This window comes from Sebastes fasciatus, chromosome 4 (assembly GCF_043250625.1).
Source record: "Sebastes fasciatus isolate fSebFas1 chromosome 4, fSebFas1.pri, whole genome shotgun sequence".
In the NCBI taxonomy this organism is placed as follows: domain Eukaryota; kingdom Metazoa; phylum Chordata; class Actinopteri; order Perciformes; family Sebastidae; genus Sebastes; species Sebastes fasciatus.
Window position 1 is genome coordinate 26,891,667 of NC_133798.1, and position 24,394 is coordinate 26,916,060.

Here is a 24,394-nt window from a genome sequence, read left to right on the forward strand (position 1 = left end):
ATTGTTACACGCCTTGTAATCTGACATGATTTAAGGAAGTTCACTCCTACATTACTTGTATGTCTGTTCAGTCTCCTTCTCTTTTTCCAAGGCTGGACTACTAACCAACATATATATATATACTCATGCTATTAACCTCGCTTGCTAGTGCTAGAGTCTGGTGCTCAGCTGTTGTTAACGTCAGTCTCTTGGTGTGTGTGGAAGAAATACTGCTAAATATTAATACAATAAATCCAAAATTAATGCAAACGCTTGCCTTTTTTGAAGACGATAACTCTAGTGTCTGCACGCAGTGTGGTGCTGGTGCTGCATTGTGTTCTTGCATTGTGTTTGGAGGATGATAGGGTACATGCAGAACGATTATGTATGGTGTGGTGGCATGTACAGTACCACTTCTTTTTCCACCTCTTGCTCTCTCCTGCTTAAAGCCTCATACATACACATGATCCATACCTACCTCCAGGTAAGGTACGGGAGCGATGGATGGGAAGGGGTATTCCCTTAGCTGTCTCTCCTCATCCAGAAACTTGCCAGCCTTGCCGTTGTAGGCCGGCTGGAATAGGCCATAGTTGAGTACATCCTTCAGGCTCTGGTTGAGTGTGCACAGGATCCGCTGTTTGGACCGCCAGATAGGAGCATCCACATTGAATTTCATACATTTCTGCAAGAGACAAGAGCACAAGAGGGGAGGAGGTTAAGCACGAGTCATTTTTCTAAATATCACATATTGCACTTCACTTAAGTAAAAACCAAGAGATTGAAGAGTGATATTTTACAGAGTCACTTAAATATAACATTTAGGTGCTGAATAATGTGCTAGAATATTAAATAGGACTTCTTTCATTACAGAGGAATTTATTGAACTTCCAATGTCATGCCCGGGGGGAGAAGCTAGGCCTTTTATTATAATAAGCAATTCATATAGGTATGGTAGCATTTCACCATTATCCATTATTTTTCACAAAAGGTCATCCTGAAAGCCAGTGCTAGTTACCATACTAAAGTAAACAAAACCTTAATATAAGCAAAAGCTCTCACAGAAACACTCTTCTGACACCCATTTTTCAGCAGCATAAATTCAGATCTATGTGTGAGTGTGCATTATTCATGCTCTGAAAATTAAGCTGAGCAATATAACTGCTACACAAATAGCTGCAGTAGCTCAGTCTCCAGTCATAAATGAAACAGTTCACAGGTACTGTATGGACGCCCGTGGGAAAAACAGGAAAAATACAATCAACTCGGTTAACTTCCGCACTCTAATAAACCGCTGTATATGTAATACATAGACTGAGATATAACCTTAATGGCACTCTCTTTTCCATAAATTACACTGATATTAAGACATGAGATAAAGGTTGGTTAGCTGTTAACTGAACCGCACGTACTGGATATCTCATGCTAAATTCAACACTTGAAATAAATTACTACCCAGTTTTCCACTCTGTCCAGAGTGTGAAGGACTACAGTATATGGTTATTGTGGCAAAGCAGAGCACTTCCCTCAAGCTACCACGTTGTGGAGCCTGAGAAAGAGAGAGGAGCGAGAGGGTGAAAGAGAAAGAGAAAGAGAGAGAGAGAGAAAGAGAGAGAGAGAGAGAGAGAGAGTAATAAATCAATCACTACTGCCTGCAATATTGATTCAGCACCTCAACTCCATCCTGTTCAGCATCACTGTGTTTCTGACACTCAGACACAACTGTTGAGAAATCACATCTTATCACAGCAATAGAGCGCAACTAATAATCACATGCAGATGCCCAGATGAGGTGCACACAGGCAGCTCTGACTGAAACATCAGTGCAGCCATTTAAAAATCGTAGCCTGGTAAAAAAGAAAAAGCGTTACTGTAGCTGTTTAGGGCCAAAGACATAACAACATGCCGAATTCTAACATTTTTACTATGAGAAATAATTGACTTTCGATTTTTTCCTAAACAAAAAAACTGAACAAATGTCTTTGCACTGTATGTTACTCTGAGTTTGAGCAATTATTAAAAACTACCTAGACACACTAAGGCACACATAATGTTAGGGTGAAGGATGCCCTTCCAGTGGAGAAAACAAGACAAAGTGCCCTCTTGGACAGCCCTGTGATTGATAAAACATGATAAAGTGCCTTCTATTTCTATGGTGCCCTTCCAGTGGAGCAATCAAGATAAAGTGCCCTCTTGGATGCTCCCGTGGTTGATAAAACATGATAAAGTGCCATTTAGGGTGCCCCTCTAGTGGAGAAAACCAGATAAAGTGCCCTCTTGGATGCCCCCGTGGTTGATAAAACAAGACAAAGCACCCTCCAGGGTGCCCTTTCAGTGGAGAAAATGTGATGAAGTGCCCTCTTGGATGCTCCCGTGGTTGATAAAACATGATAAAGTGCCATTTAGGGTGCCCCTCTAGTGGAGAAAACAAGACAAAGTGCCCCCCAGGGTGCCCCTCTAGTGGAGAAAACCAGATAAAGTGCCCTCTTGGATGCCCCTGTGGTTGATAAAACAAGACAAAGCACCCTCCAGGGTGCCCTTTCAGTGGAGAAAATGTGATAAAGTGCCCTCTAGGGTGCCCTTCCAGTAGAAAAAAACATGATGAAGTGCCATATAGGCTGCCCTATATGCTAGAAAAGTTCCTGCACGCTGGTGCCCCTTTTACTTTTTTCGCCCCTGCCCCTCAGACAGCCTAAGTCGGCCACTGGTGAAGGGGAAAAGAAGTGGCAAATATCATGGGACATCCAGTCTTTCAGTACATACGCCGTTGTGTATTAATCAGCTTATTGACGTCATTGGATTTGAATAGTATCTACGCATCATCTGCATATCTGTCATACGTATGAAAAGAGATGTCCTGATGATCAAATATGTTCCCAAAGTAGCATGTACAGAGAAAACAGAAAGGTCCTAGAAATCATTAGCATTTGATGAAGTTAAATCATTCACAAAACAACAATGTCCTGCTGGTCACACGGGGGGAAACTAGTCGAAGGCATGTCCAAGAAACACCAGGCTTCTGTCTTGTCCTGTAGGACACAGGATGATGTGCTCAGTAGTGTCAAACAATGCACTGAACTGAACTAATAGCAGTGCAGAATGGAGTGCACCCGAGTCAGAAATATCATTGCTGTTATTGAAAAAAATCTCTCTTTCTTGAGACTTTTTTTGTTTTTTTTAAATGAAGTCAAGTTTGGAAATTTGTCAGAGTTTTTCTGTGAAATCTAGACAGCGTTCCTTCTGCATAATGTCTGGTACACAACCAGAAGAAGGTGAGCTTTTATTGCAGAGTAGAGTGCAGATTAGTTACCTCTCTTAACAGTTTTATAGGAATAATGAGGACGAGGTGAACAACTCTTGTTAAGCATGGTATCTATACGATCTATACGATATCAATACAGTGGTATCAGCCTAAAGCAATTCAGGGGAAAGGAAATTGCAAAAATAGAAGCGCTATTACCCTTTATATGATCGATGTTATTGATAAAAAAGGCGGCAAATGATCCATGGTTTCCTCCTTCAGACAGGTAGTAGATAATGATGGAGTTTATAGAGCCAGCATGTCATGTTATCATACAGGCATTCACTGACTGTTGATAAGTATCTGATTGGGATAATTCTCTTTCTGAGTTGGTTAAAGTGGAAATTCTACAAAAACTGGCAAGCAGCTCAATATTATAACCCTTTCAGCCACAAACCTTCCCTCCAATCATTTTGACAAGACAAAATAAGATCAATCTACAGCTTGAGCTGTGCTCAAACCTGTGCTCTGACCAGGAGGAGTTCTTCTTTTGGACATCAGTATCATTAGGCTTCTGATGATAACAGACTAGTTTCTCAAATAGTCAGTTTTCTAGTTTTGCCGGTGTTGTTTTAATATAAAAGCCAACTGTTTGCCTTTCAACGCTACCATTTTAGTTAGAGTAATGTTTACATTGATGGTGGCAATTTTTTTCCCATCAAAGTAGAGGCATCGATTCACCAAAACACTGTTCAGGATAATGCACAAAAATACAGGGGTTTAAATCTGTGTTGCCACGGGCGATAGGAAGATGCCATGGGCAGCAACATATCCAAACTCCAACTCTCAGCTTTCACGGTCTACTTGAAAACCTGGGCAACACAAGCGATAGGAAGATGTTTTTCCCAAAATGTCACAAAACTAACATCAAATATAGCTTTGAAAAGCTGCATCTTCACTTGAGATAGGCCGTCTTTTTCATTACAGTGAGAGACGGTGGAGGTTTGGAGAGACTAAAGGCTTAAGATTAAGAAGGCCACTTGGGACAGTGTTGTCGAAAACAGGGAGATTTCACCACCTACTCGCTCACAGCAATAAATGAACACACAAGAACAAATTCACATATCTAACTTCAAAGAAGAATATTTATTCAATACTGATTATCTGGTTCAGATGTGTTTTTTAACAACAAGGCTTCCATCCTTAACCAGAACTAATTTCTCACTGTGTTCGTCACGAGCAAATTGCTAGAGGTCGACCCTTAAAAAGTTCACCTCAAAAACAAAAGCCATGGCAATACCCAGGAAAAACAACAACAGCTAACTTGTGATAAAATGTCCTTGTACATTATTAGCCTTTTGCAAGAAATTAAACTCTATCAAAAACATTCAGAGCTAGCAAAGTCACTCTCAAGAGTGATTAATTACAAAAGCACATACTTCACATACTGCACATACAAAAATAATCAGGAGAGTGTGGAGAGTATGCTGTGACAGATTAAAAAAAGAAAATATATATGCTCGGTGATTTGTATGCTTCGTAATGTTCCCCCAATAAAAAGTAAATTAATAAAAATGTTAAAAAGCACCTTGAGGTGAATCATCAACTCTCCTTTAATAGCGGCTATGAACAGAAGCTATTATCGCCAGGATTTGTCAGTCTGGGGCATAACACTGAGCAGAAGGTGTGCACACTACATTTACTGTAAATCTGAAAAAATTGAAAGAAAGAAATAAAAACGTCTGTTTCCATAAACATTTGCTGCTCTGCTTCTACTTTTGTCTGTGATGATGAATCCCACCCCTTTTACACCTGACATTAAAAAGCCTTATGGGTGATCGGATTGCCATCGGATAGTGCTTGACCACATGAAAGTACAGGTGTATATGCACCCAAAATGCACTGAGGACGGATTGTAATCCGATCTCCAGAGGTGTTCAGGGACACATTGTGACCACATTGAACAAATGCAATGGCATTTTCAATCCACATACAGCAGCTATATGCATGATATATGCATAGAGCTGTACCGAGTGCCATTTTTCGGACTGTGTGTGGCGGGGGAGCAGGGCTCAACATGCTCAACATTTCCGGCGCTCCTCTGGTGACTGGACCCCCGTGACCAGAGAGATCACCGCCACCGCTGTCTGTCTGTGCTCAGCTTCTCAGCCCTTCAGACAGAGCCATCGGATCTCAATCGGATCTCAATGTGGACACTGGTAGGGCTGACCAGAATGCTACGAAGCTTCGACTGTTGCTATGGCAATCAACCTCCAAATCAGTATTAGAATCCTTCAGGTTTTTTAAAAAAATATATTTACATATATATACACTCACCGGACACTTTATTAGGTACAAGGTGTACCTAATAAAGTGTCCGGTGCTAGTACCGGGTGGTGTTCTGCTGCTGTAGCCCATCTGCTTCAAGGTTGGACGTGTTGTGCGTTCAGAGATGGTATTCTGCATACCTTGGTTGTAACAAGTGGTTATTTGAGTTACTGTTGCCTTTCTATCATCTCGAACCACTCTGCCCATTCTCCTCTAACCTCTGACATCAACAAAGCATTTCCGTCCACACAACTGCCGCTCACTGGATATTTTCTCTTGTTCGGACCATTCTCTGTAAACCCTAGAGATGGTTGTGCGTGAAAATCCCAGTAGATCATCAGTTTTTTAAATAATCAGACCAGCCCGTCTGGCACCAACAACCATGCCACGTTCAAAGTCACTTAAATCCCCTTTCTTCCCCATTCTGATGCTCGGTTTGAACTTCAGCAAGTCGTCTTCACCACGTCTAGATGCCTAAATGCGTTGAGTTGCTGCCATGTGATTGGCTGATTAACTATTTGTGTTAACAAGCATTTGAACAGGTGTGCCTAATAAAGTGGCCGGTGAGTGTATATATATATAACTATGTAATAATAAAGTATAAATCCCAAAATAGCCCATGGAATACAACAATATTCATTATTCATATTCAACAGTAATTATATATATCATTATAGTTATTCCCAGACAGATATCGCTGTTTGTTGCGTGTAGAGGTGCGTGTGAGTACAGTAGTGCGGCAGCGGCACTGTCCCGGGCACTGAAACGGGGGAGATGGGGACAGACAGAAGAACATGTCAGCCCGCTGCGCTGCGCCATTAAGCTCCGAATACCTTTGAATATTTCTCATCGAAGCTTCGAAGCCCAAAAAAATGGTATTCGGGACAGCCCGAGACACTTGAGACACATATTAATACCGGGTGTAAATGTTATCAGGTTTAATCATATCTAGATTCAACTTGGATACGAGACACATTTTAATGCCAGCTGTAAAGGGAGTCATTGACTGATGATGAGGCAAAAGGTCATTTTGAAGGCATGTTTGCTGTAAAGCTTCTCAAGTTGGTTAAAATCATACTCAAACAAAATTTGGTCAGAGTATCAGGTGCCGTTAGGTTTTATTTACTTTTAGAAAAGAACCAGTCGGTCAAATGATCTGGTTTAATTGAATTGCTTCTTCTTCTTCAGTTACACAGAGTGAGTCAGGTCCTGTTTATCAGCGTAGGAGAGACATCTTATTATTCATTTATTTACTTATTTATTGTTTTTTGAAATATATTTTCATCTCCTCTAGTATACAGTATGGTTTGGGTCCTTTAACTGTCATCCTTTGTCATCATACGTGTGCACAGCATTTTCAAAGCACACATCTAAAACTGGGAGAGTGGCCAAACTCTAAAGGGGTGACTTTCCATTTTTTCTTATCAGCCACGTTTTGTAGTCGCTCCGTTGTGCAAAATAACCTTGATTTTAGTTCTCAAGGTGGCAGCACAAAGAAGTATATTTGTGTAATTGTGGTTCTTTGTGTCTGTGTGCATCGCTTGTTCTTGTTAATCTGTGTGACTGTGTCTCTTTGTCCGCTTGTGTGTAAGTCGAGTTTGCTTGAATCCACATAAAAAAGACACAACTGACATTAGAATGCATACTGACACCTCCCACCTCATAAAGCATGCTGTGCACCCGTCCACTGCATCACGTCTCCAGCACCTCTCCAGCACCTCTTCCCACCTGTTTGTACAGCGCTGACACTGTTTTGGTTATCAGTGACGCATCAGCAGTAAAACTTTCATTTAAGGGCATAACCCCTAATTACAGTTTCATAAAGAACTACGTTGGCGCTTAATACTACAACCAATGACTGTAATTACCGTGTTTAGGACCAGCTCATCTATCATTTTAAAATCAAGAGGAGGTAGTCACATTGCAAAATTATACTTGATTGATTCAGCATTCATGCCAGTTTTCTTAGACTCAATTAACCCCTAGTTATAAATGTACTGTATGGTTTGTATGAGGCTACTTCTTCTGGATGAAGAACATGTGCTACACAATGCAAGGTGTAAACTTCTCCAGCGCCAAACTGCTTTATCTACTTTCTAAGCCTGATATAAATGTATTGTTTGTACACAGGTATGAATACCAACCCCACCTCCCCCATCACCAGTCACCATCTGCAACGGTCCAACAGTAAAATATGATGTTTCAAATCGCAATTACAAATCCATCTGCTACTTCAGCACCACGGACAGCGCCATGGATTTATCAATACACATCACATTTATATATATACTAGGGATGTTAATAGTGAACCTTTTAACTGTTAACCCACATTAAGAATTTTAACCGATTAATGAACTGGGGACTCAGTTGTCTGTTGTGCTCATACACTGCAACTGGCGCACCGCTGCATGAGACGCACCAATCTTGTCGGTTAACAGTTAATAATCGGTTAACGAGGGTGGGTAAAAACAAAATTCAAAATCAGCATCCCTAATATATACACATTTATCAATACCCAGCCGCTTCTGGGACACACTGCAGCACTTCTGGTGGAATCACGAGCAATGTCTAGAGTGGCCACGATCAGCTCCGGCGGACACATCGCACCCGGAACGCGGCGCAGTTGCGCCTGGTGGGGACTACCAACTTGCACACACCTCAGACAGATAAGGATCAATGAGTCAGGTAGACTAAACTAACATATTCAACTAAGCAACCCTTCTGCCCCTGCACACTCTCTCTGCTACTAGGGGATGGAGAGGGGGGTGACAGGTTAACAAGCGGGATGCATTTTGATCATTTTGCTAACAAGGGGGATGGCGTCCCCCCTCAAATCGCCTACTGCATACATGCCTTACACCACTGACTCCTTCCATACCTCCTCACCCCATCCCATTTTCTTATGACTTAAATTAATTTGGCTTTTGAAACTTTGCTGTGTGTGTGTGCACTCCTTTTTTGTTACAAGACTGAGTCAAGTTTGTAACATCCATAAAGATCTGAAACAACGTATGTGAAATGATTTATTAAATATACAGCGGCAGGACCGTTTGTCTCTGCTACCACTGAAAATTAAAAACATACAGTAGTACAAGGCTTAGGTTGTCAACATTTTCAAAGCTCACTGACTTGCTAGAGATAAGAAGGCCCCGTCCACTCATCTTCTCTATCCTACAGAGCTTGGGCCTTGTCTTCAAATGATCAGTCAGCTTGGTTTACGTTTCTACACTGGCTGAATTTTTTATAGCTCGACATTACATGCTGTACGGTTGAACGTCATTCCAGATCAAACTGGACCAACGATACATTTAAAATCAATGTCTGGATTTCTATTTCACTTATTTACAGCACCTACAGCATGAAACTAACTCCACTGACCACAGAAATGCCTCTATCCGAGGTGTCACAGGTGTGGTCCCAGTCCTTGCACCCACTTCCACTCACTAATACAATCTGAGTATACGGGTAGTGTGAATAAAGTCTGTATGTACTGTATAGGTTCAGTGCATCAGGCATAGGCTGTACACTGAGATTAGCCAATGCTGTCTGGAAATTGGACATTATTTTGGCCTTGTCTTAAAATTATTGATTCAATACACATTGATCAAAGGTTTTCTAATATCTAGAACAACAAACTGCAAACCATAGTCATAAATCTTTAAAAAACGAATATGGATTCGAGCCAAAACAAAGTAGACTCCACTGTTCAAGCCAAGAGTGACAAATAATGATGAGAAGAACAGAGGAAGGAATAAATCAAATGCACATGGGGGCAGTGAAGAAGATTGTTAGTGGAGTTCTGATAGCTAGTATCATAATTCATACTAATTAAATAGAAAAATAAAAGAAGGACAAGTACAAAATAATTTAGAGTACTTATGTAACAACACTAATGAGGTTGGAAGGAGTCTTTCCCTACTGCAGATTGACTGTATAAATTCCTAAATAAACAGAATAAAATCTGCTGAATCAAGTGGACAATGAATCCAGAATGAAGTCTACAGTTTTGAAGGTTTAATAGTGAATGTTATTATGGAGGGTGTTGTTAATAAAGAGTAGATCTGTGCTCAGTTGACCTGCCACAGGTCCTGTCGCTCTAATAAAAAGGTGTAGATCTTGTCTCTGCTCTACTTGTCTCTGTGTTCTCCATTTCTTTTTTATTTTGCTGCTGTGCGCCACACACAAACACACACACAGACAATCACATTCGAGTAAACGGACAGGTCTTTTACGATTTTGCTGTGGTTCCTTGGTGCCATTGAAAACAAGGGTCTTCCCTCAAAGTGTCCCAGAGGTCTAAATAAAGGCTATCAATGAATCTCTCTTTTTTTCTTGAGTCGTGCCTTTGAACTGCAATGCAGGGCCAGCCAGACTGGATGTAACATTCAAAGCGTGACAGAGAAAGAAAGAGCGTGAGTGCAGGAGAAAGAAGACAAACAAATGGAGTGACTGAATCAGAGAGAAAGAGAGACAAGTCGGCGTGATGATGTTTTGTAATCTCATTTAGCCTCTTGTTAGCAACAGCCTTTTTTAAGACACGTAAAAGTATCAAAATTAAAAAAAAACAATGACTTTGAGAAGTGTGTAAATGCAGATATTTCGACTTGTCAAACAGGAAAAGCACAGGTTTGATAATAACCTTAACAATGGCTCCATTCAATTAAGAGTCCCAGTAAGTCATACCAGTGATTGAGCATGCACAATACCAGAGCTGGAACTGGCCCACCGAAATGGACTCCAGCCATCATTAATGTTATCAATTCCATCAGTGCTTTTCCTGTTTTGACAAGTCGAAATGTCTGCCATGAATTACCTGAATTACTGTATAAACTTCTTTACCAACATTAGCAACATCAGCTTCAAAGCTTGATTATCTGGTTTGGGCCATTAAACAATGTTTATATATTAATTAGCATAGCTTAATCATGTCACAGGGAGCAAGTAGCGGAGTTGCACCCTTTTGCAAAATTACACAACATTTCTTGGTGACAGGTGCAGTGGTGGCAGCTTGCTGCCTGAAAACAAATTAAGTGCATGTGAGTGAATACTCGTGCATGTGTGTCAAACTGGGTAAATCCCCCCTGAAATGAGTGATCATCCTCTCTAGCGTGCCGTGTTCAACCATGTGTAACTACATTCTTCTACTATAAAGCTCTGATCTTGACCTTGTGTTTACAGAGTGTAACTACGCCACAGCAAGAAAACTGACACAAAGGGAGAATCAGGTAAATGCTGAGATGTAAAGCCGACCCGAATGCTTCGAAGCTTTGACTGTTGCCATGGTAATCAACCTCCAAATCAGTATTCGAATGCTTTGTTTTTTTGTTGTTTTTTTCTTTATATAAGTATGTAATAATAATGTATAAATCCCCAAATAGCCCATGAAATAAGGAATAATACCACAATATTATTCATTATTCATATTCAACATTAATTATTATTAGTTATTCTCCGACGGATATCGCTGTTTGTTATGTGTAAAGGTGCGTGTGTGTACGGAAGTGCAGCAGCGGCACTGTCCCAAAGCTTCGAATACCTTCGAATATTTCTCACGAAGCTTCGAAGCCCAAAAAATGGTATTCGGGACAGTCCTACTGAGATGTTGTATATGTATATACACCTCGTTGTAAGAGCTGGTTCTCATTCTGAATGTTGTCCTGTGTTAATCATTTATCATATTACAGTATGTATGCACACATACTACGGACAGATTATTTTAAAGCTGCTGAAATATTAATTGATTAATCAATTAGTTGATTGAGAGAAAATTCATCGTTAACTATTTATATATAAATATTTTATATATCTTTGGACTGTTGGTCAGACAAAACAAGACATTTGAAACTGGTAAGGGTGTTTTTTTTTCTACATTTCATGTTTCATAGAATAAATAATCAATCAATTAATCAGGCAAATAATCAGCAGATCAATCAACAATGAAAATAGTTGTTTCTAGCAGGACTAGATTCTATAAAATGGACCATATATACACTTTAATGGTTTGCTATGGTTAAATGTCTTTTTACATTTTTGAAATTTAGCCGTTTTTAATCTAGAAATCTATAATGACTAGAACCAGCTTAAATTCTGCACAGTCCATGAAGGCATCAGAGCCATACAGCCTTGCTACTGTAACACTAAAATGATCTTGGAAGGGGATGAAAAAATAACAGCTAAGGAGAGCTGGAGGGGCTTTTTTATTTCAAGATAAGAGTATATTAGAGTAGAAAGAGATACTGCAGCAGGCATATGTTTCAGTGGAGAGAGAGTCAAGTGAGGTGCTTCACTACACTGCAGAGACGCGGATGGTCACCACACTTGAGCACGGCACTTTTTCATAAGAGATGCTGAATCACGTTCTTCTGCCAAACTGCACGTGTTGGCAGTGTTCCTGTTTGTTTACATGTGCAGACAGTGTTGCCTTGTGTGTTTATCAATGCCCCGCCATGTCAAACTCATTCACACACTGGTTGAGATCAGACACCCAGGGGAATAACATTCTCGTCCCTCTCGTCTTCACACTCTTTATAATCTGGGGCCAAGCCTTGATCTTGTGTCTGCTTAAATTAGAGACATAAGTGAATGGATGATTGGACAGGAGCGTATGGGCTTGAGGGAGGAGATGAGAGACAAACTGTAGGTCACACTTGTGACAATGAACAAAGGAAGCGTGAAGGAAGATCACTTTATTAGATGGCCTAAAGCTCGACTGATCATTGGGTATTTGGAGGGTAAAGCTAACAAGGTTTGAAGAGAACCACGGATCTCTAAGAACCACAAATATATTAATTCTACAGTCTGTTGACACAAGAACAAAAGCATGGGGCAACTCTGTGCCTACCTACCCAGTTGACTTTGCAGGTATGTATCAAAAAAGATGCGAGGAGCTACACTAATGCAAATGTGTTACTTGGTGGCATCACAACGTCACGGAAGAAAAGGTGGGACCCTAAGCAAGGTGTTTCAGGCAGATCAGGAGCAGTGTTCCTGTGGGGGAGAGTAACTCCCTTTGGCGTGGACTTTGGGCTTTGTAACTTTGCAGACCTTTTGCATGCACAGAAAACTATACAGCGCACTAAAGGAAAGGGAAAAAGCACATAATATGTCCCCTTTAAACAAGTTAAAGGTAAGGTCAGTAATGCTGAGAAACTAGCAATAGTACACCAGATTTTAAAAATGATCCAACCGAGTGCAGCTAACAGCACTAGCTCCAAAAGTCCCTAAATCTAGTGAGAAAGTCACCAAGTCGGCAACACTAACAGCCCGTCCCATCTGGTCTTCCTCCAAAGCCACTCCCCCAAAACTATCATTATGAATGTAAACAAGCTATACGACTCCGGTGAGGCAGAGTGCGTACAGAGAGGCAGCTAGGTAGACAGGCAGACAGGCTGTCCAATCATTAAATTCAGGCCGAATGAAATGATTGAACGGGCTTATTACTATCCAGCTCCTTTTTTTCAGAGCATTTGATAAATTGATTGCTGTCAGGATGTAATGAGAATTTCAACAAAATTAACAAAAAAATGATTTGAACAACACTACCAACCCTTTCAGGCTGTGGGTGGAGTGGTTTTGTATGAATGGGAAATAAAAAACAAATACAAGCCAGCGTGAAGACAAGTTCAAGTAAATGCAAACAGGTCAACTAAGTGGCAACAAAACACACATTACATTATTCTGCATCTGAATTCACGGCCCAAAAGTGCCTTACTAATTAAGATGTATTGTTGGTGTGTGTTTGTTCGTGATTATGCCAGCAAGGATGATGCATGGAGCAGGACATGACTATAGTATCTCCAAAGGCGCAGATGGCATCCAGTCACAATAGAAAGAGACGGGGCATTGTTGTTGCCTTTTAGCAAGAAGTGATGCATCGACAGAGGAGAGAAAGGAGAGTGAGGCGAAGTGGTGAAGTGAAGTGAAAGAAGAAGAGAGGAGTGCTGAGATGATGGAGTGTAATGACTCTCACCCAGCCCTGTCTCCATCTCCCAAGACCTCTGGCTGTCGCTGCCCAGATGACATATGCACTAATTAACAGTGCTGAGTCTCCTGCTGGATGTGGGAAGAGCTAAGAGTCCTCCTAACCAATGCCCTAAAGAGATCACACAGATCACCAGTATAGCTAACATGTGTTTGTTCCCTTGTAAACTGGATCATACTGTATATTCAATTCAAATGTATTTGTATAGGACCATACCATAGAAAATAGCGGTTGAGTTTAACAAGAGTGTCCTGCCACCGGATGTTACTGTATGGTACATATGCATGCTCATTGTGCTTGAAACTATTGACAAGCTTGGGTTTCTTTGACAGATGGACTAAATGAACAGCCTCTGTCCTCTCCTAGTATCCTCCCCTGGCTCTCTGCTCTTTGAGCTTCCTTCTGTTTGGCCAGACTCCAAGCTGATAGTAGGTGCACAACATGTTTCTCTGTCTTAATCTGAGGATCCTGTAGGAGTAGACTCAGCAGCAGCGATGTAAACTAATACCGTTTCATCTTTCAGACCTCCATATTTCATGGCACAGTCAAAGCAGCGATTTATAATAAATGAGCAGCAAGAGGTAGCACATGTTAGCGCCTGACGTGTAAACGACTCACTCGCTGTCTCTTTACACCTCCCCCTTACTGAGTGTGTTTATCCCTGCTTCTCTTTCTGTCTACAAAATGTTTATCTTAATATGATACTGACAAAGATGTTAGATAAACAACATCTAACTAGAACGCTCTGTATCCACGACCTTATAGCCTGTTTCTGACTACACTACCTGTTCTACAGCTTTAAAGAAGTCTTTTAGTCCAAAGGTGTGTTTTCTATTGAGATTCAGTGATCAAATGGTCAACCTGCCAACGCTGCAAAAAAAAAAACAGCTTACAATAATGCACAATGTAATGTAAAATTTCAGAAACTGAAAGCCAGGGAGAGCTCATCTTACAGTCTTGTCAGAAGAGCACCAGAGTATAGCAGAAGACAAACACCAGGTGATATTAAACATGACATCAGTGGCACCAGGCTACACATTACATTCACTGTAATACCGGGCACCTGGCATGCAATTTCACATCATAAATATGTGTCACAGCGATGCACACACAAGAATGAATTGAGAAGCATATTCATCAGCAGTGATCAAGCTAAAGATATCCTTCTCTGCTTTATCAGGGAATGGTTTCATATTTTGTGCTGTGAATAAAATCGTTAATGAACGCATTAGTGCTGAAAAGAAACTTTTTTCTTTGGCAGTTTCTAGGTAGCCCACATGTCACATATTTCTATTTCTTATTTGTTCTTTTTTTTTCAGTAAGTATCCTTCTCGCATCAGTGGAAAAATGTTCAGAGACCTATGGTTCTAACAAACAACAGCCATCTTTTTTCTCATCTTCCTATCAGTCAACCATGAAACACTGCTGTTAGAAGTGAACACGTCATGAGGACACATCTGGCTACGGACAAACTAATATAAACACAGCATGTCTCCATTTGTGTCTATCACAGTCAGCATCCACGCGCATTTGTTGTAAAATGAGACAGTCTGACCCCTTTAGGTAATCACATACTACAGCTCCAGCTGAGCTCATGCTCAACAGTTGACACACATCTGTTTGATATGGGGTATTATCAGTTAAGTGCTATGAACAAGCCTCTCTCTTTAATCTTAAGCCTTACTGGCTATGGGAAACTAACTGTAGGTCTATACACCAGGGTTTCCGTTATCCGGTAATTACCGTTTTTTTTTTAGCCTGCCTCACCACCATAACGGCAAACAGCGACAAGCGAGAGAAATCAGACACGACCAAAATATGGATGTATTAAGAGAACTGGATACAGCGTTGGAGGCCGGCTCCCATTCATTCCTATGAGAGTTGCTCGCGGCGCATGAAGCCAAAATCAGGGTCAGGTTCAGGTGACTTTATTTGTACCTGTAGGTAGATTTGTTTTGCAGCAAAAATAGAGGATGGCATCCGTATTGATAATAAGGTAGAGCACAGACAAAAGACAGACATACCAAAAACATGACAACGAGTACTCAAAGGCTTACTGGGATCAGGACCCAGCAAAAAGAGGCCACTAGAAAAATATAAAAAACACTGAAATATCAGGACAAAAAAGACACAATAAGACGAGAAAAGGGATAAACTTTCCATACATATGTGCAAAAGCTGCTAGGACTTATTTAAATGAAAAAATTGCAGCTGGAACAAAGCTGTTCCTGTGGCGCTTTGTTCTACACCTTGGGACCCTAAACCTCCGACCAGATGGGAGAAGCTGGCTCGACTGCCGAGTGATAAAGTACCTGGATCGTCCGTCAATCTTCCGCATCCACTGGGCCCATAGAGCAGACGCAGTAGCGTTTTCCTTTTACCCCGCCTCCCAGCCCTCTGTCCAGCAACGGTCTGGGGCTCATTCACATGAACGGAGGAAGGGAAATAACTCTGGATTCAGCTATCAGTGCAATTTACAACTTTTAGTACCTAATGATTTAGATAAGGGCTATTCAAGCGTTCATACTGGGAAGATGATTCACCTCAAAAAAAGTATCCGCTGAGTTACAGACGTCCGTTTCCCAATGTGAGTCTATTTTTTCCCATAGACGTGACGAACACTACAACTTACGTGACGAACACGTAAGTTGTAGTACCGCCGTTTGGCAACTACGAAAATATGCCTCAAAGTCTGCCGCTCTTCCTGGGGGCTTGCAAACAAGCAGACCTTTACAAGCTGATGCAGTTGTGTGTAGCCTATACAGCAGCCTGCCTATCAATTGTTTTTAAGATCAATAAACACAGATCATATTTGACCAGAATTTCTCCCATTTGTCCAGGACATTGAAATCCTCCAGGACATGTGCACCAATTCCGTGCTATACACAGTGGACTTTTGAGTCGATCTATAAATCCCATAGCATCAAATGAACACACCGCCCAAGGGTTTACATCTGAACTACAGTATTACCACACTATGCCCCCGAGACAAGGAGAGGAAAACAGCATTGATTCAATTAACTCAGATTAATGAGCTACCATCAAGATTCAGACACCTTGAAAGACACCGTGTGAACACACACTACACACTCTATTCACACAGAAAACGCTGAGGTTGGACTTTCCCTAATTATGGACAATGGTGCGTGATTCATGCTGTCCATTTGATACGAATAGTTGAGTTTAATTTGTGTTGAAATGGCATGTTGTCAAGGAGAGCCGATCGGAAAGTTAAGGTGTGTGTGTGGGTAATCTTGCTTTACGTAGCAGCAGTACATGATTCTCAGTGATTAAAAAAAAGGGTGTTTAAATGCCTATTTCATCTTGCTAAATAGTGTATAATGAACAACAAATACATTATTATCTTCAATAATCAATTCAATAACACATCTTCAAGACAGCAAAAACTGTTGTAGTTCCAGAAAAATGTACAACAAGGATCCATATGGGGATGGGATATGTGGATCTTATAAGAGTGTCAACTCTTCATGTGCAAACGTGGCATATAATGAAGTAGCAGGTTAGTTGAAGGTCTTAACAGTTTAGGAGGAGGGTGCATTTTGAGAAAGTGAGGAAGAACAAAAGGAGAGAAAGAGAGAGAGTTAGAGAGAGAGAGAGAGAGAGAGACCAGAAAGGGAAACCGAGGGAGTGTATTAGTGACACTGTGAGCCAGGAAGAGGGGGAGAGATTATGGATCCGTAGTTTTAGCTTCAAATTGAGCAGCTTTAAATGCTTAGACTCAGAGGAACCTTATCTTTCATCTGCAGAGGACCCTGGACCTGAATGTGTAAAGAGCTAGCAGGTTGTAATCTCCGGTCAGCGGCCACTGGCAGCCACTTCACATTCAGCATTCGGTCTCGTTTATACTGCAAACTCTCCCTCGCTGGCACCAGATGACCGCAAAAGTTTATTGAACTCTCCTCTCTGAACCCCTGCGACTCTCGAGTGGTGAATCTAGTAGGTTTCTACACGGGAATACGGTGTTACCTTGTTACACACAGAACCACAGCTATAGATGGAACTAAAAGGTTCTTGCAGCAGCACTGGTGAGAAGGTGCTCTATCCCTAAATGGCAGGGTTGCCACGATTTCAAGTCTACATCGAAAATCGATCGAAAATAGCTTCCGATCTCGACCGTCGAAATCAAAAGCAGGATCGGCGATTATTTTTTTTCTCTCCACTTCCGCGTACTCGCGCGCCTACAAAGAAATGCTCAAGAAATGTAACAGCCTTCTCACTCATTGTAAACCAGCACAATAATCACAATTACCAACATAAGCTGCCATGTCCTGACCAGACACATTACATTACAAACACTAACAAAAGTAACGTTTACATTTTGGAAAATAAAACAGCAAACTTAAACTACTCAGCCCAGCACTCAGGACCAGGCAGTTATGATGACAAATGCAGTCTGTCCCTGTCGCTACGATACTCAGGGCATTTTACACTGCATGAATTATCCTAGCGGCTAGCGGACTTTAGTCAGTTAGTTACTTTTTCTTACACAGCTCTTCTACTCTTTCACGTTTTATATTAAGTCACTGCATCTCCCGACAGAGCAACACCACGGTTGAATGTCAGCATACATGCACAATTTTTCAGCTCAACATTGTTGAATTAGAGCAGCTGATATTGATAGCAACACGCTAGCTGACTGCTGAGTGCACAGACCATCCAAAGCTCTGCCTCCGCCTTTGGTGACACACAGTGGATCAAACGAGAGAGGATAAAAAGAGAGGAGAGAAACAAGCGTGACAGTAACAACAACAAAACTGTACTTTTTTAGATTACAGCACACTTGTAATGCCCCGCAGACTGATTTATGTTATGTTTTTGTAATCATTATGTACTGAGGTGGGTCACACAGATACTGATATTGAAAAGATGCAGCTTTTTATATGGTAGACTGTTGCAGTCTAATCTTTTAAAAACAATTTCTAAATAAAAAAGGAGTTCAGTTCTCTGTTTAAAGAAGAATTTAAAAGTGTAAATGACAGTTGTCAGGGCGTAAAACCGATGATCTGTTGATCTTTATGAATCAAGGCTCCACAGTCTAACAGTGTCATTTTTAAATGTAATCATGACCTTAAAATTGAAAGTCAAATTGAATCGTGGATTTGGAGAATCGTGACACCCCTACTAAATGGAAACTGTTTACAGACTTGAGGCACTATTGGAATATTAGAGAAAAATAGGAGAACTTCGTGACTACCAAAATGAACACAAAATGCACTGTGCACAACACACACACACACACACACACACACACACACACACACACATGTACAGTACTTAGATACCAACAATATTCTTCAGCAGCCTTCCCTGCCAGGTTCTCTAAGCCAAACTCTCTGTCTGCCTCAGCCTCTCTTACACACACTGCATTTTAAACGTACACTTTATTTATCTGCATCCCCTTGTGTAGGACCACAGCATCACGACGTGGAGCACTATCCTGCATCTTAACAACCACCTCAGACAGGTGCGGCACAATGCTGTCTGTCAGTAAACACACTGTAAACTTACAGGTTTTAAAGAAGGAAATGTTTTTTTGTTTTACAGGACATATTTATCCTGCCTCTCAGCCTTTCTTTTTTTTTCACTTTAGTTTCTGTTTCCTTAAATTTGCATATCATCAGCCAGTTACTCTCAGGGTGTGCCAAGCAGCAGTGCACCCTAGCTGGTTGCCAAGGAAACTTGCTGAAATTTTCAAATTGGCCAATAAGGCCCGTTGGTTAAAGCTTTTGAGCATATAAATTTCCTCAACCACTATTGAGTATGATGATACACTTCTCTCTATACCCATCAGTGTAACAATGCCACAGTTTATTTAATTGACTCCATTTTCATTCCATTCATTACTTGTTCAAACTTTCTATTTTCCAAGGTAAGCTTATTAATAATTCAAAAACTATAACACCAAAACAAGCATGCTATAGAATATTGGAGAAAGGCTTTGGGGTACTAGTCATTATGAATTTCCGCTACTGTTTGCTTTTTCTCATGTATTTTACACATACTTTACTTTAGTACAGCGTCTTTAATGTTAATAGTGATCAGGTTCTTTTGAGTCTGTATGTATTGCGTTTCACTAATAATGTCCTGTGTGTGTGTGTGTGATTATGTATTTATTCAATATTGTTCATTTATGTGGAAACTAGACTCCTCTTCAGAAAACTTGCTCTGAAAGGATTTGTTTTATTTGTGTTTTTTTTTGTTTATGAATTATCTCACCTTTCATCCCAATTTGGACAGACGCTCTAAATGTATGTTATTGAACTAGAATTTGATGTTATTAATCCTTCTCTTCTTTTTTGTTTTGAACAGGTGATGAAACTACTGGACTGAATGCCATGTGGGAAGGATTGCAATCATTTACACTGTGAGGTCCAGCATGAGTAGCAATTGATTAGTATATAATGATACAACACTTATTTGTCTTTACCTTCTGTTCTTGTTTTGGCCCTCACTGCCAGTCACACAGCATCCCTCTTTTTAATGCACAGTTATAAACAAAGGTATCGTGAAACAGTAACTGGAAGATTTCACTCGTTGTGAGGCAGACAAGATTGCATCTCTCCGCTCTTAAATGAGAGACAAACGGGTGTGTGACCACACTGGATAATCGATTCAGTCATCGATGTAATGTATAATGTATGTAATGTAATGATGATACAACAGTAAAGGAAGCAAATGCAATACATTTTAAATACTACTCGAAATAATGTAAGATGGAAAAAAAAGACTGGTACGAATATATAAAAAAAAAAACCTTCCCCTTGCCATTTCTAAAGATCTATGTATACAGTATGAATATTTAATGCATTTTGGATTTACTCCCCCGACATTTATCAGTCCCAGGGCTGGGTTTGACACTCAAGTGCACTATTGATGCACATAAAAAAGCTTTTTTTAGATTTTATATAATGCCAAAAATGTGTTGCTGCTAGAGTACAAAGGAGCACATAATATTACTTAATAACACATCTGTATCATCAATATGTACAGCTGACTGTAATATGTGATTGTAATATATTATACATACTGAACACTTGCCAGCGTATATGGTACACCTTGCTAAAACTAATACATACCAAAACAACAGCTCTATAATAAATCCTACATTCATATTTTGTCCATATCAATAAGGAGAGACCAAATATTAGAAACACCTCTCAGTATCACACAATAGCACCACAAACTACAAAATGATCATCAAGCTGAATAAACACAGTTTCAATGAAAACTGAACATTAAAACCTTCATGAAGGTGAGATTTACTGCAGCGCTGTTCCTCATCGGTTTTAGCTTGGTGTACCTAATAAACTGACAACTGAGGGGCTGGCATCACAAAAAGGATTGCACGGCTTTTGCGGCACAAATAAGGCAAAAAGAAACTGTGTACAGTAATTCTCAAAGCACCCTCAAAGAGTGAAATGCATCCCTAACTGTACTGCCAAGCAAATAGCGTCTCGGTGCTCCTGTGCTATTTACAGGTATTTAAATGAGGTAATAGGAATATATCTTGCCCCAAATTGGCCCCTTTCTATGCAAATGAGCCTCATTGCAAAAACAGTCCACTTCACAAAGATCAGCGCTAATAGCCACACACAGTTACAGGGAAATTATTAGCGTCTTCAGAGAGTTGGTGGTAACTGAAGCGCATTTATAAAAGGTGTCACGCCCAGACCTTCCAGTGATCACGGCAGCATTGAATGGAATATTTTCTTTTGTCCTCCGCTTCAAATCATGCCATCTGCTTTTACAGTCTGAAGGTGAGTGTTTGAAAGCACTGACGGATTGGGATATTAAGTTCAGTCTGTCACGTTTAAATCTTAAATGCCTGAAGTTTTGAGGAATGCCTCTGCACCTCATCGGTTAGAACCTGTAGCTGTCTTTTTCTTTTTCTCTCTGTCGTTGTTCTGCCTACTGTATTATTGGCGCAAAGGCAACATGTATCCTTTGCATGGATGATTGCAATCATGCAAAAAAGGGCAAATTGCTCTCAGCTGCAAAACTTTATGTGCATGTTTGCGCTGTGATATCATTATCGCAATGACTTTTGTGAATCGGACCTTGAGGCAGGGCAGACGGGGGTTGAAAGTGATGCGCAATTCATGGTGCCATCAGCGGCGGCAATACAGTCGCGTGTGAGTGTGTTGCCGGGGATATGTCGACACCTATAATTTTTGCAGTTAAGTGAACATTTTGAATTCATCTCACAAACTCACATTGTTGAGTTGCAGTGAAATGTTCACCCATGCAGCACTAAAGTCATCACACGGGTCTGATTGCTCAGCCGTTACTCACACCGGCCACAGGAACCACCTGAATATTCAATCTCGCCTATAATGACTGAACAAGTGCACACGCACCTCTGCATGCAGATGTGTACAAACACACACACACACAAACTGTCCTATAAAGCAATAAGCTGACTGCAAACAGCATGATACAGGAGGATACAACCAGAGTGGTGTCGACTAGAATCAGAGGTGAGACAGTGAGTGACGAGCCGCTCTTCTGCTGCTCCTGGGGATTTACTTCAAGAGTGACTCCGGTTGTTAGTTGGTGTCATGAGGAAAAAAAGCAAGAAGCATATGACACATGTATAGCACATACTCCCATGGGTTAATGTGTGCACATAGAGACATGCAAACACACACGCAGCTTTGATTAAATATATTCAACATTTGTCAGAAGTGAAGGGCAGATTCTCTCTTCCCATCTGCCTCACTCAGACACTACTGTGTTTTACGCATGCATGAACAGGCGTAGACACACACGAGCACACGCAACAAATATCGATTAAAGTCCTCTTCTCCATTACTGTTGACAGGCGAGACTGAATATGTCAACAAGATCTACAGTTAACGTCAGTCACCGGGGATTCGCCACAAAGTTTATGAACTCTCATAAAGACACAGACACACAAACATGAGACCCACATATCCATACACATACGCATACGAGTCAACTTTTCAGCAATTTATGAAGGTTATAAAACATAGCTAAAAAACAGTCAGTTGATATATTGGAATCAGGGCTGGGCAATATATTGATTATCGTGATATGAGACTAGATATCGTCTTAGATTTTGGATATCGTAATATGGCATAAGTGTTGTTTTTTTACTGGTTTTAAAGGCTGCGTTACAGTAAAATTATGTAATTTCCTGAACTTACTAGACTGTTCTAGCTGCTCTATTATTTGCTCTATTACCCACTTAGTCATTATATCCACATTAATGATGATTATTTATCAAAAATCACCAATAGTCAATCCTATGATATCATCTCAATATCAATATTGAGGTATTTGGTTAAAAACATTGCAATATTTGATCTTTTCCATATCGCCCAGCCCTATTTGGAATGCACTAATTATTCAAGATATTTAGAAATAACGATGTTATGCTTTCACAATTAAAATGATGAAAATCAAGTAACAGTTAAAATGTATCTTTTAAATTTTCCCAAAAAGTGCCAATGTCTCTTATCAAGCTTTTCCATAACACGTGACTTCCAACCTCCGAGTGCACAATGTGCATCCATGTGACCAAATCAAGTTAAGATGGAGAAGCACGCAGGCAGCTCCAGCTGGAATGAAAACATGATGTATGTATCATCTCTGGAAAACTGTAGCACTGTGCTAAAACAATGTGCCAACCCGCCCTTTAGAGAGAAGAACCTTCTTCACGAGTCTGAACATGAACATGTTTAAGATCCTAAATTGTGGATCACTGTCATTTAAAACCAAATGATGACTAACAAATGTAATTAGGTTCTTTGCAAAGCTTGCTGTAGGGTTGTAGCTTCAACCGAAAGCAATTGAGTTGTAATTATTGTTATATTTGACTCTGTAAAGGGCCACAATAAGACAGTGAGAGAAAAACAAAGACAGTCTACCTTTGTAGCGTACCTTTGAGCTACTTAAGAGAGACTCATTTCACTATGATTACAACAGTAGAGACTGATCTCCCCTGCTGTTAAGGGAAATGTAGCAGAGCATTATATTAGTGCAGCTTATTGGATGTGTGTAAATTGCCAAGGGGTTTTCTTTTCCCGTTGGCAACAAGGTAGAGTATAGTATTACTCTATTGACTGCAGGGATCGTGTCCAAAGGATCTCCAGGAGCTCTTGCCACTGTATATACATCTCAATTCAACTATATAGTCAGAGAGATTATGTCTCATAAAATTAGGGCTGTCCCAAATACTAATAATTTTTTGGGGCTTTGAAGCTTCGGTGAGAATATTCAAAGGTATGCGTTCTCTTTATTCATCATGGTCAGTTCCATTTGACTGTATTTACCATAAATGTCATTATATGGGTGCACTACAGTTGTAGCGTCAGCCGATTTGACCACGGAGATGCGAGTGGCGGCAGGCTTGTTTCCTGTCCATGACAGAGTTAGCATGCAGCTTTAGCCGTGATGTCTAGCTCTGCTTTTCCTGGTAATGTGTGAAACCCAAAGTGTTTCCATACTTTGCTGTATGTGTAGTGTTTACCACTTTGGATTTAATATGTGAGGGTTCAAGTTGTATCCACGCGGACCCTCCGTTGTTTTGTACTTCCTCGTTGCGGCAAGCTGCGGTTTGTTTTGGTTGACGGATACGGAACGGATAGGATGTCACGTTACTCAGACTACAACAATAAAAGCGATAACTTCTACCTTTGCATTGACTCAAATGAAGTAAATATATCGATTATGGCGTTAAAAAATTGATTTCAAAATAGTAAAAAAAAATTGAAAAAATCGCAATACATAGGTGAATCGAATTTTCTTCCCACCCCTAAGTATTACATACTTAGATAAAAAAAAAAAAAAATCATTTGAATACTGCTTTGGAGGTCGATTACAAC

The 24,394-nt window shown here is 40.4% G+C and overlaps 1 protein-coding gene across 4 annotated transcripts in view; it reads right to left on the reverse strand.

The window, feature by feature from the left end:
- Nucleotides 1-24,394, reverse strand: part of shank3a (SH3 and multiple ankyrin repeat domains 3a) — a 241,574-nt gene that overhangs the window by 144,266 nt on the left and 72,914 nt on the right. For 3 of the 4 annotated variants that reach the window (XM_074633234.1, XM_074633236.1, XM_074633235.1), the window contains exon 4: nucleotides 458-661. In XM_074633234.1, the coding sequence (XP_074489335.1) occupies nucleotides 458-661 (204 nt within the window). Of the gene's footprint in view, nucleotides 1-440; nucleotides 662-24,394 lie in introns of those variants that run through there. The other variant, XM_074633239.1, reaches the window with a different exon arrangement.